At 41.1% G+C, this 11,598-nt stretch overlaps 1 protein-coding gene and 1 non-coding gene across 2 annotated transcripts; one reads left to right on the top strand and one right to left on the bottom strand.

The window, feature by feature from the left end:
* Positions 1-1,464: 1,464 nt before the first annotated feature.
* On the bottom strand, positions 1,465-10,939 carry wdr45b (WD repeat domain 45B). The gene is made up of 10 exons (XM_029528202.1): positions 10,758-10,939; positions 9,643-9,717; positions 8,562-8,663; positions 8,112-8,199; positions 7,372-7,466; positions 7,024-7,214; positions 6,851-6,936; positions 4,893-4,994; positions 4,651-4,772; positions 1,465-3,399 (listed from the first exon to the last, which is right to left on the bottom strand). Exons 1-10 carry the CDS (start codon positions 10,822-10,824, stop codon positions 3,293-3,295), a joined length of 1,035 nt encoding a protein of 344 aa, XP_029384062.1. The 5' UTR covers positions 10,825-10,939; the 3' UTR covers positions 1,465-3,292.
* A 468-nt stretch (positions 10,940-11,407) lies between these two features.
* On the top strand, positions 11,408-11,480 carry trnar-ccu (transfer RNA arginine (anticodon CCU)). The gene has a single exon. It is a non-coding gene; the product is annotated as a tRNA-Arg (tRNA).
* Positions 11,481-11,598: the final 118 nt, after the last annotated feature.

Here is an 11,598-nt window from a genome sequence, read left to right on the forward strand (position 1 = left end):
TAAGAGTTAACATCTGGAGCGGGGGAAATGTGCTGTAAAGGGTTGAGCAGCTACATTCCACACACTGTGGTCAGGCAGATCTAGGAAGTGCCAGTACCACAGGGGTGGAACCATCAGCTGGGTTTAATGCGGAGGTGACCAGTGGACTCTCCAACTGAAGCTGATCTGAGACCGCTGCCAGCTGTTTGGTTAGGACAGCAGACATCACTTACTGTCTCATACAGTAATTCATCTCACTTGATTATTCAAATTTAACCAACAAAGATCGAAGTAGTCGAAGTTGATGGTTCGGTTCTTGGCTCCTCTCAAATATCTTAGAACACGATGTAGAATCTTAAATTTGATGTGTGAAAATGCTAAATGGCAGGAAACCACAAGATAATTGCGTGTGAGTGAGATCCGTCTGTTTCTCATTGCACACACTCAGTCTACAAATGCACAGTTAACTCCGTGTTAACTGCCACCAAACAAAAGCAAATCATAGTCCACACCACCTAAGGACACTTTACAGGGTCGGGTCTGCACACATTATTGGGGTAAACCAGGTGATCCACTAAGACCAGAACGTGGGTGGAAAAAAAAACCTCTTTAAAAAGAAGAACCTCCAACAAAACTGGACGTGGGGTTTACTTGGCACTGCAGCCCAATGGGAGCCATGTTTTCCTAAGTTTTTAATGCATAAAACAAATATTGGGTAAACTGAAATTTTGGCCTGATGATGGCTCTAAATAAAAAGTCAAGCTGTTCCAAGAAATATTCCTGAAGAAAACATCAGTGACTGAAAGGGCCCTAAACCTGACCCTGAAGCAAGAGTGTGGGTTGATATGTTTTCTGTTCTGAAATGGGCTCAGTGAATCAGCAGCGTCCTGTCTTGAATCCAGATTGTAGCTCCATTGAGTCTGCAGCGTCGTCACACCTGAGACAAAGAAAAATCCATATATGCTCAAACTAATTTCTGAGCGTGTTCATCATAGATGCACATTTTTTACCCACAATACCACAAATGGGTGAGCCAGAAAAAACTAAATTGAATTAAAAACGGAATTCAGAACAAAGTTTGCTAGCTGTGGTTTTCTAGCCAGTGTGGTCGCATTTGCATACACATACATCCTGTTACATACAATGTGTTTTAATCTGGTGTGTACTGTGAACAATATCTACTTATCTTGTTAAGTTACAATCAAAACACTTACAGAAATGTGGAGCAGGGGGCATAAACACCCTGAACTCTGAACATGAGGTTCCTTTTAGGAGAGAATGAAACAGAATCAGGGGAAAGTGTTGAGCAGAGCAGAGCATCCAGGTAACCTCAGCATCCTCACAGGATACATATTTCACCCTAATTTAGAGTTTAAGATTCACTCTTAGGGTACCTGAGATGTTTTTTGGGGCCCATGGTTATCAACACAACAGTCCTGTCAAAGAGGTGGGGGGGGGGTGGTGGCTGCATTCAGTGCAAAGGAGCCCAGAGTCTAACTGTAAAAGCAGAATTTTATTCACAAATTTTCAATGCAGGTTTTACAATCGCTCTGAGTGAGTTGGCTTTTCAGTTTGTGCTGCACCCCAACTGGTCAGCATGCGTGTGTGTTAGTTTCACACCTGCAGATGTACAATCCCATTTAAAAAGAAAATAGACGGAAATGTTGGAGGGGGGTTGCAGCGTAATAAAAAGAATAGAACAATTCTAGATGAACAATTCGGTGCCATCATGGATCCACACTGAACTGAACTGATGTTGAACAAAGCACTTCAGATTCCCTGATTTACATTGGCTGAGTGGGAAGAGGGAGCAAATTACTAGACAATCTCATCAACTGTGTGTGTGTGTGTGTGTTTGGATATTCAGCCTTTGCAGTTCAGGCTGGAACAAAAACTCACTCCTCACAAACCCACAAAGAAACAGTTCAATGCTCAGAGAACACTGCTCGGTTGGATAGAAGCTCATGTCTGCAGGGAAAAGTGAAGCTAAAGCCAGCAGTGAGCCGGAGTTGGCTTAGCTCTGTTGCATCTCACTGCTCAACATGTGCAAATTAACAACCCAAACATTCACTAAATGTCTCCACACACGAGCTGCAAAAACAACACAACAGTGACGAGTGTTTCCTCTTGAAAAAATAAGGTGGAGAACCTGCTGCGACTCACTAGCTGTTCAAGGCTTTGTGACTTGAAAAAAAAAAAAAAAAACATTCAACAGGTGAGCACAGATATTAGAATTTATCCAAGTGTTTCTTGGGAGGTTCATCCCTTTCATCCTTCTTGTGTCACCTTCTGCTGTATGGCGTTTGCAGCACATGAAGATGTCGTCAGTTTGTTTACATTTTGTCTGTTTCCTTTAGCTGCAGTGTATTGAGTCCTCAGGGCCACCTTTTGGTCGTTTAAAAAGTCGAAAATCCATGACCTGCCACATCTCCCAATAACAGATGGACGGTTTCTCTAAGCTTTCATCCGTCGCTAGACGAAGAGAAACTGTCACTTTACACAAGCTTTTGACTGAAACAATCAAGGAAAGACATATATTGCACAATGTGCAAAAGAAAAAGGAAGACAAACAAAAATATATGTTGATATTTTTCTTTTTGCTGCTTTTCTGTACAGTTCTACGCAGTTAGAAGTTCAGTCTGGCGCTTTGTGTTTATACAGTTATAAGAAAATCTAATAACACTAGATGATGTGTCACAATGCGGGATCAGAGTCTGTTCTGATGTCACGGAGTACATTAAGACAAACAAACTGTCTCCTTGTCCTGATCCTGCTTTGTCACGTGGTACATTGGTATATACACAAACACACATATGTATATATGACAACAGTAATATGTTCACACATACAGATTTGCTCCAGTCCCAAGAGGCACACCCTATAGTAGGTTAGGTGGTGTTAGTTGACAAAAAGCTCAATATTTTCAACCCGTCTAACTATCAGAATCATCCATGTGATTAAAAATATCCATTTTCTGTTAAATTCCCCGGAAGACGTCTTAAAAAGCAGCAAGTTGTCCTTTCAGAAAAATAACATTTCCTCTTTTCACTGTTATTTTATTTGGGAGTAAAGTCAGTGAAGGGTGTGTCTTTCTGTGCAGAGACAAACCTCAGGAGTAAGAGATTTAAGTCTGCGTCTGTCCAGGTAACTCAAGTCTGTGCTCCTCTTTCGCCATTCTCCCTTCATTTGATGCTCATTTAGAGTCTGTCAGGATAGGAAGAAGTGCACCATGGGACCTCCTCCTCATGCCTCCACCAAAATAAAAAAGGAAATGGGGGGGGAAGGCAGTGTAAGTCTGCGGATGGATTAAAGGTCATATTTTCTCATCAGTCATCTCCAGGAACTGGGCGTAGACGTCTCTGGAACACTCCCCTTTCTGGTTGAACAGGAACTTGTAGTAGCTGCCGTCAGCACAAATGGCTGCTCGTGGGAGACATAAAGGGCAGGAAGTCACACTCAGACGGAGCTCTATTTTCTTTAATTGTGTAACAGTCAAGTTTAACATCAAGTTCAGACATTTTTTTGGGAGCCGTCACTCTAATAGCACCCACATCACATCTCTGCCCTGTGTCTACAGTCAGCTCTTCAATCTATTGTGGTTTTAAAAGCAGACTGAAGAAATCACCAGGCACCAGAATTTCTGGGTAAAGACTTTCACAGACTCTTCAATGTTGTTTACAGAGGCAGCCCATCAGCCTGCATCTGCAATTGGCTGCATTTACCCAACCAGTCCGCGCGTCCTGGTCTGTGTCTCAACAAGACTGAACTGGTTTATTAGACTGGATTTGTTTTAGTCGAAGTCAAAGCCAATTTTATTGACAATTCTGCCATACGTGTAGCACAGAGAATTGAAATAACAAAGTGAAACATGTTTTAAATAGTTGGCCCAAATAAACTGGCTGAGGTTCACATTTGAGAACAGCTTAGGTACTGTTACATTTCACCTGAAATCCACTGAACCAAACACAACAGGAAACAAACAATATTTTGGAAGCCAATATTGGGCCAGATTCAGTTAAAGCCAAACATAATTCCGAATTAAAGATGCTAGGACTGCATTCACGCTGCAAGCATTAGTGCTCATTTCAGATTTCTTTCAAGAGTAAATTTTTGTTTTATTACTTTTTTTTTTTTTTTACACAATCTTGGACTCTTATGTGAACAGGTCCTGGTCCTGAAATGGCTCACATGAGCAAAAGACGTCACACACAGCACTGTGTGAACAGAGGTAAACAAGAAGAGGTCGGGAGTAACAGACATGGAGGCCACAGATGTAAGTGTTTAAGATTTGATTTTATGTCCTTCACTGTCCCTCCACTGACTATGTCAGTTGCTGCTGTCTGCCATGTTTGCTTTTGTTTTGTGACTCCCATTTGTGTACAATTATTGTGACTGTTGATCTAGAGTCACACTGACTATACAGGTCACATGGCTTTTTCAGACAGACTGATTTCAAGAAATCAGATCTGCATCTGATTTAGAACCACCTGGCCGATTTCAAAAGATTAGATTCCATGTGACTTGTGCCGTTAATAGTCTCATTAAAAAACCAGAGTATGTTCATCAGATCTGAGTCACGTGGGGGGAAAGATGTAGGAGCATTCATATTGACATCAGTTAACATTTGTGGTGGGGCAGTTGAACCCAGAAAGCAGTTCACACGAGACTCACCTATGACGGCGTTGGGCTCAGTTCCAAAGGCACACACACAGGGGGAGCCTGAGGGGACCTGGAACTTGGAGAAGCTCCACTTAGAGCTGAAGTATTTGGGGAGGAAGCTAGCTGATGCCAAGCTTCAGGGAGACAGGGACAGAGGGTGGGAACAGGGAGTGAAATCACATATCAACTTCAACAAATAATAGCTGATTATAGTTATTATTATAAACCATTCAACAGCAAGTGCAGCCACCGACCTCGACTGTTTGTTCCTTTTTGGATCTTCTGCAGCGAAGATGTGCACTGTGCCATGGTCACTGGAGACACAGATAAGTGACGCATCCTGGTTGAAATTAATGCTGCATAGCAGAGAGCAGACAGATGTGAGGAGGAGAAAATGACAACCAGTCATGGCAAAAACACAGATAAATTAAAAAACATTCAATGTTGTGTAAATCTTAATGCGTTTCATTATTAAAGCCTGAATACTCGAGGGATTACTACTACTAGGCGAGTGTTGGATTATTATAGACCTATACTATAATATACTATGCAGGCAAAACTAATAGCCTGCTGATCTGTTCCCATCTGGGTTATGTGGTGAAAGAAAAAAAATGTGACTTTGAACTTGAGATAATACAACTTCAGGGAAGTAAATAAAATGTGGATGAAAAACTACTGACTGTGTTGTTTAGCTCAGGGAATGCAGGGGTCTAAATTTGGTCTGACTAGATTTAATGTGATGAGTAAAACCACTGAGTCATTTCACTGATTATGACTTTTGCCTATGTGAAACTGGAACAATAGCTTAGCCCATAGCTAAATGTTAGAAAGGAGTTTGGCCTTCAGTGTAATGTAATAATTGAAATTTTTTGGCTGGAACAAGTAAAAGTAAAAGTGCCATACTTCACTCTTCCAGTGTTTCATCCTAAGTGTTGATATATGTAAGATCTTTGGTTTAGATTAGACTAGAATTGTGAGTTATAGAACCCAGAACTATCTCAATTTTGTTTTCATCTCCTCTCTCAGGCTTCTCTCTGAAACTCTAGTGACAACAGGTCAGTTAATCAATCAGGAGAAGTTCTCTTCTGATTGTCTGACTCTTTGTGATCTGGTTAAAATAAAACAGAAAAATTCCAAATCCTTTCAAGTTGGACGGTGGAACCTGGAGAGAGGAGCTGAGGGTAGTGACTGCTGTGTTGAAATACCACAGAAAAAAGAAGTTCTGACGACTGGTTTTCAGTTTCTGAATACAGGTCGCGAGCATTCCTCTGTGGACTGAGACCATTGATACTTTCACAGTAAAAATGTAGAAACTAGACCTGGGTTATGACAAAAAAAATACATGGAGGTTAAACTTTAGACTGTACCTGACCTTTATGAATTTAAGGAACCCTGCTTTTATTGTGAAATACTGCTTCACTGTTACATCGTGCACATTTATAGAGCAAGTCACACAAGCACATTTATACCAGCTAACTAGCTTTACAACATGCTGCACATAAATATGCCACCAAAGGTGTTGCTTTCTGGTCCTGACCTGGAACCTTTTATTTCATCGATCATTTCCAGAAAAGCTGCTGAGTGTTTTAAACTGCGACCACCCACGTGATACTCTGTGAAACCCTTTGTGCGTTGTAATTGTCATTACTGTGGTTTTAATGTATTTTTAATAGTTGTTTTCTACTTATCAAGCTGGTCTTTTTTAGTTTTAGTTCAACTGACAGGTGGAGTCTAATGAAAAACATGAAGCCAGCACCATGGAGCCAGACTAGTTGGGAACTATGTTCTTTCCTGCCTTCAAGTTCATATCCATCATCCACAAATCCTGCTTTTTCCATCTTTGAGCTCCTTGAAAATCATTATAAAACAGTGTTGCATTAACTTTTCATAAGGCCACCATGCAGAGGATTCCTGTGGTTCAGATACTTCCTGAGTGGAGCACTCAGTGGTCAAGACAGTAACTCACGTTCACACTGCAGCTACAACCTGTTAATATACTCAATGCATACGTGAGTAAGGAAAAGACTGGCCCTGTGACCAGTGTAAATGAGACAACAGCTGTCTGGAACAGTCTGCTGTTTGGTGTTTGGCAGAGGAAGCCTCTACTTTGATGACTCTGCAGATGTTTGCTATGGCCGCCACCTTCAACCCCATTTATACCTTCAGCTTGCTATGGTTGCAAACAGAAAAACTGTCTCAGCTCAGTGCTCACCAGTAAATGTTGGCTGTCTGAGAGCCCCGCCTTAACTCCTGTATGAGCTGCCCTGCAGACGTGTCAAAGATTCTTATGAGAGTCCCCTGAAGGAACACAGAAACATGAATTAGTCACAAAGAATGTCACAAGTGTCCTATAATGAAGCATTACATGTAAGAAGGAGTACGCACTTTCTCTGATGCGGTAGCTATCCTTGTGCCCTGCAGGTTAAGAGCGATGCAGCACAGTGCCCCCTCGTGGGCAGGAATGTCAACCGGGGGCTTCTCTGTGTTAGCCAGGTCCACGATCTGGACGTGACCTGAATGAGTTCCAGGAAACGCCAACAGAGAGTTGTTACTGTTGGGACACAGCACGCAGAGACCTGAAGAGGAAGAGAAGGAGGAAGGGTATTATACTCATGTCGCCAGTTTTTATTTTATCGCCCCAGTGCCTTAATAAAGCTAACACACTGTATTCAAATTGTAGCTGTCAATGGGTCTGTGTAAATGAAGGCTGGGCTTTTAACAGGGTGCACTGACCTTTGGGGTTGTAGCACGTCTCAAACACATGCAGCTGATGGGGGTTGTGGGTGAAGGTGAACACTTTGATCATTGAGTCCAGGACCACCACAATCCTGAGAACAAAGTGAACCAGTATTGACAGGATGGTAACGTTAATCCGACAGCTGCAGTGATGAAGATGAATCTGGTGTCCCTTGGACTGCATTCACATTGCAAGCATTGCATTCATATTGTCTGCCTCGGTCACCACTGTCTGCCATGTTTATTTTTGTTTCGTTACTCCTGCCTGCACACAATTATGATAAATGTCAATCTATAGTGAAGTAAAAGTCACTCTGAATTCTGATACAGGTTGCATGGCCATTCAGACTGAGGTTGCATCTTAAAAAAAAAAAAAATCTGATTTGTGTCGCAAATATGAAAGTGGCCTAAATCTGAATTGAAACAATGATTCCTTGTTACTTGTGCTGTTCAGATCTGGGTCACGTATGGGGAAAAAAATGTATCCTTGTTATCACTGAAGCTGTCATTCCAGAAGTTTTTCACTGATTCCATGGAAAGTATTGGTGCAGCTGCACTGTCACATCACTGTGAGAACAGTGTTGTGTAACTAGGCTGAGAAGCATCTCTAAAAAACACGTCAACACTATAATTGTCCCAAAATAGGAACCTCCCATTTTCGACAATACTTGTCAGCAATTGTCTTGACTTGATGGACTGTTGATGCAGCTGAACAGTCTTGGGATCTTTTACTCTACCTATCACGTCGAAGCTTCACTGCTTTCACTTCTGTTGAGAACTCGATCTCAATGACTGTCTTCTTCTTCAGGTCATCCCAGATCATCACTGAAACATGAAGAAAAAAGATGAAATATTTTTAAAATACATTTATGAAGTGTTTTCCCTGTAATTAAATTAACTAAAAAGCATTTTTGACCTTTTCATTAACAGCAGACATTATGCTACAAGCAGCTTATACCACTAACTTCTAAGGAAATGATTCAGTCAGATCGACCTGAACTTATTCATTTAAAGTCTGGCTAGAATGAATAAGTTAATTCTGAGTAGGGGTAGTGAAAGTGTTTGCCACAGATAAGTATTTAATTGAGGACTTTTAAATCCCTCCAATACTAATAATACTTCTGACTCTTCTGTATGATACTGATTATTGCAGTTAAAAAAAAAAAACAAAAAAAAAAAAACCTTACCTTTGTTAGTTGGATATTTGGGTTTCTTCCCTCCTCCCACCAACGCCAGATAGTTACACCTAAAGAGCATCTCCACATGGCCAACGCCGCCCTCCAGGAACTCTGAAAGGTAAAATAACAAGCTGGTATCATCAATAGTAACAAGTCCAACTCTTATTATCACAGCTAACAGCTTGTGATCACAACAGACCACAAAGAAAGGCAATCCTATATATCCCACACAGTAAGGGCAGGCTCTTTGCCAGCTTTACTTCTGGCCTACATCAGTTAAATCCAATAAAACTGAGAAGTAACTCTGCTGCAAGTCATGTGCTTAGTCATATTTATAGCTTCCTTCTCATTACCTTCCATATTTCCACACTGGAACACAGCAATTTGTCAGAAAAGCCAAGTTTGAATATTGAATATTTTTTCGAGCTTTTTTGATTTTGTTTTTTTTTTTTGCACATATCAGACAAAAAGCTCTGAACAAGGGGTTCGAATTACCTGTGCGTTGCTCTATTATCACATAGTATGGAGGTTAAATGTATACTTCCTCATTATATGTTAGACCTTTGCATGCTAATAATTTGTGATAACTTCTTTGACAAGTCTCTCCAACAATAAGATCATTTTTATTACCACAGGTCAGTTTCAATCACCCATAAGTACAACTGTGTGAGTCCTAAATTACTCCAACATTTCACTGTTATTCAAAATTTCAGTAGTAATTTCGAAGTAAGTCGACAGACTCAACACTGTTCTAGTGTGTCTGGACAGATGGATGAGGCTTCACACACAGTCCAGCTAAACACAGACTTAAAATTAACAGAAAGAAATTTCACCTAAATTGTGCTGCAACTTCACTGACTGTTATTAGTGACATAACAGTGCAAATATGTTGTTGTGCATTTTCAATTTGCATGTGACAAATAAAGCTTGGAGCTTTCAAGATCGCCTGCACCCTTAACATTACATACAATAATATAACTATCATTAAAAAAAAGTCTGTCATGGTAATATCATGACCATGGCAAGACTAACCAAAATGTCCAAAACCTTCATACCAATTATACATGTCAATATCTGCAGTGCTCATTACCTTGTTTCTCCTTCTCTTTGAGAGGATCTGTGTTGTACACACGAAATCCATTTTCCATTCCACAGGCAAAACATCCTACAGAGACAGAGACAGAACAGCAGCCAGTGATCAATCAACAGCTACAGATAACATTAATCAACAGCTGCTTGAGTCCTTTCAGGGCTGTCTCTCATTCAAACACCTCAGTCTTTGTGCTGATGACAACATGAGGACACAGGGAGGATCATCTCAGCTAAAGTGACATGATAAAACAGTCTTGAACTGTGACAGAGCTGACTGGGATTAATGATCAACCTCCTCTGGTGTTTATGTGAAATTGGGACAGAGCTGTTGACCGACTCTGTAGTGGGTTGTAGGTCTTTGGACCCTTAACGGTTATAACATCACACCGGTGTCCCTTCAGCTGTGGCGCTTTGATTCAATTACCTTTAGGTCCGACCATCGGTCAACACAATCCTTCAACTGTCCGGCCTGTGGGAACCGGAGGGGTGGGGAGCATCCAAACACAACGCAACGTTACGGACCCACAAATACGAGCTGATTAGCACCAAAACTGGGGTTTCATTTGGAAACATATTACACAAAAAAGCACAAAACAACAGTAACACAGTCACACTGAGAGACGATGGTGTCCAGACTGAGCCGTTATGGTAACTAAGGCAAGGCTGGTTTGAAACCCAGCCAACATTAGCTCTAATGCTAAGTTCGTCAATATCACTATGTACCTATACGTGGTTTATATACAGGTGCTGAATTTTCAACCACACACTGGTGTCTAACTTTGCGCTGTTGTTATTTTGACCTAACATTAGACCATTTTCCGACTTATGTGTTGGTTCAGGATGAAAAAGGCTACATGAGCTGGCTAGCTGAGATCCAATGGGCTAGCTTTAGCTAACTTTAACTTATTCAGTTCTTGACACAGTAACAACTGCTCGGTAATATTGACATTAGAAGACCCAAAGTGTTAAAAATGAAAAGCTGATGTTATTGCCTGATGTTGTGGTATATTTGCTGACTAGAGAGACATCGGATTAGCAACATTAGCTTAGCACCAACGGCGCTGTTAAGATTCCATCTGGGAGAAGGAAAAACATGACAGCGCCGCTTCCTACCGTGGTCCTGGTTGAATCCGGCATAAAGGAGCCCGTTCCCGTGAGGATTGGACGGTAGTAAATTCATTATTTTTTAACAAAACTACCGAATGCCAAATAACGCTAACAAGGTAATCCAATAGCTGCTCCCCGGTCAGCTAACTGGCCACCATCCCTTCAGAGTCTGCGGAGCAGTGAGAAGGAAAACAACTGAGGCTGGTTCCTGCTTGGAGAGAGATGTCACCAACCGGGATCAAAGAGTTTTTACTGGACTTGGACACACATTTACTGGTGAAATAACCTCATTTCATTGATTTAATTAATTTATTCAAGAAGAAGAAAAGCTCAATAGCGCACGAGGCAAGATCATGTAAGAGTTTTAATCGACGACCGGTGATAAATTACACTTTATCCACCGGCATATTAAATCTAGTTGGTAAATGTAGTGTTGTTTGTCAATGAGTTAACTGAGAAGTTCGACTCAACTGGCCACAGACTGAAGAATAAAAAGTTTCAAGAGAGGAACATTCATCGAGGCGGAGGCTTTGGTCGCCGTGCCCTTTATATCTCCTATTTATAATGTTAAAATATAACCAGTTAAGGCGAGAAGAAATATCATGTGTCTGCGTGAAAAGTACTTAGACACCTTGTGTTTCTGTGTTTTTGCTAAAGCCCCAGTGGCCTAATGGATAAGGCACTGGCCTCCTAAGCCAGGGATTGTGGGTTCGAGTCCCATCTGGGGTGAGCGGTGTTTTTGTTGTAGTGAACACAAATCTTCAAACGGAAAGCTATACACCATTAGTAGTTTGTTGTTTTAACCCTCCCATTATTCTCAAATATATCAGATTTGATTCTTGGGGTG

Source organism: Echeneis naucrates, chromosome 19, assembly GCF_900963305.1.
Source record: "Echeneis naucrates chromosome 19, fEcheNa1.1, whole genome shotgun sequence".
NCBI classification, from domain to species: Eukaryota; Metazoa; Chordata; class Actinopteri; order Carangiformes; family Echeneidae; genus Echeneis; species Echeneis naucrates.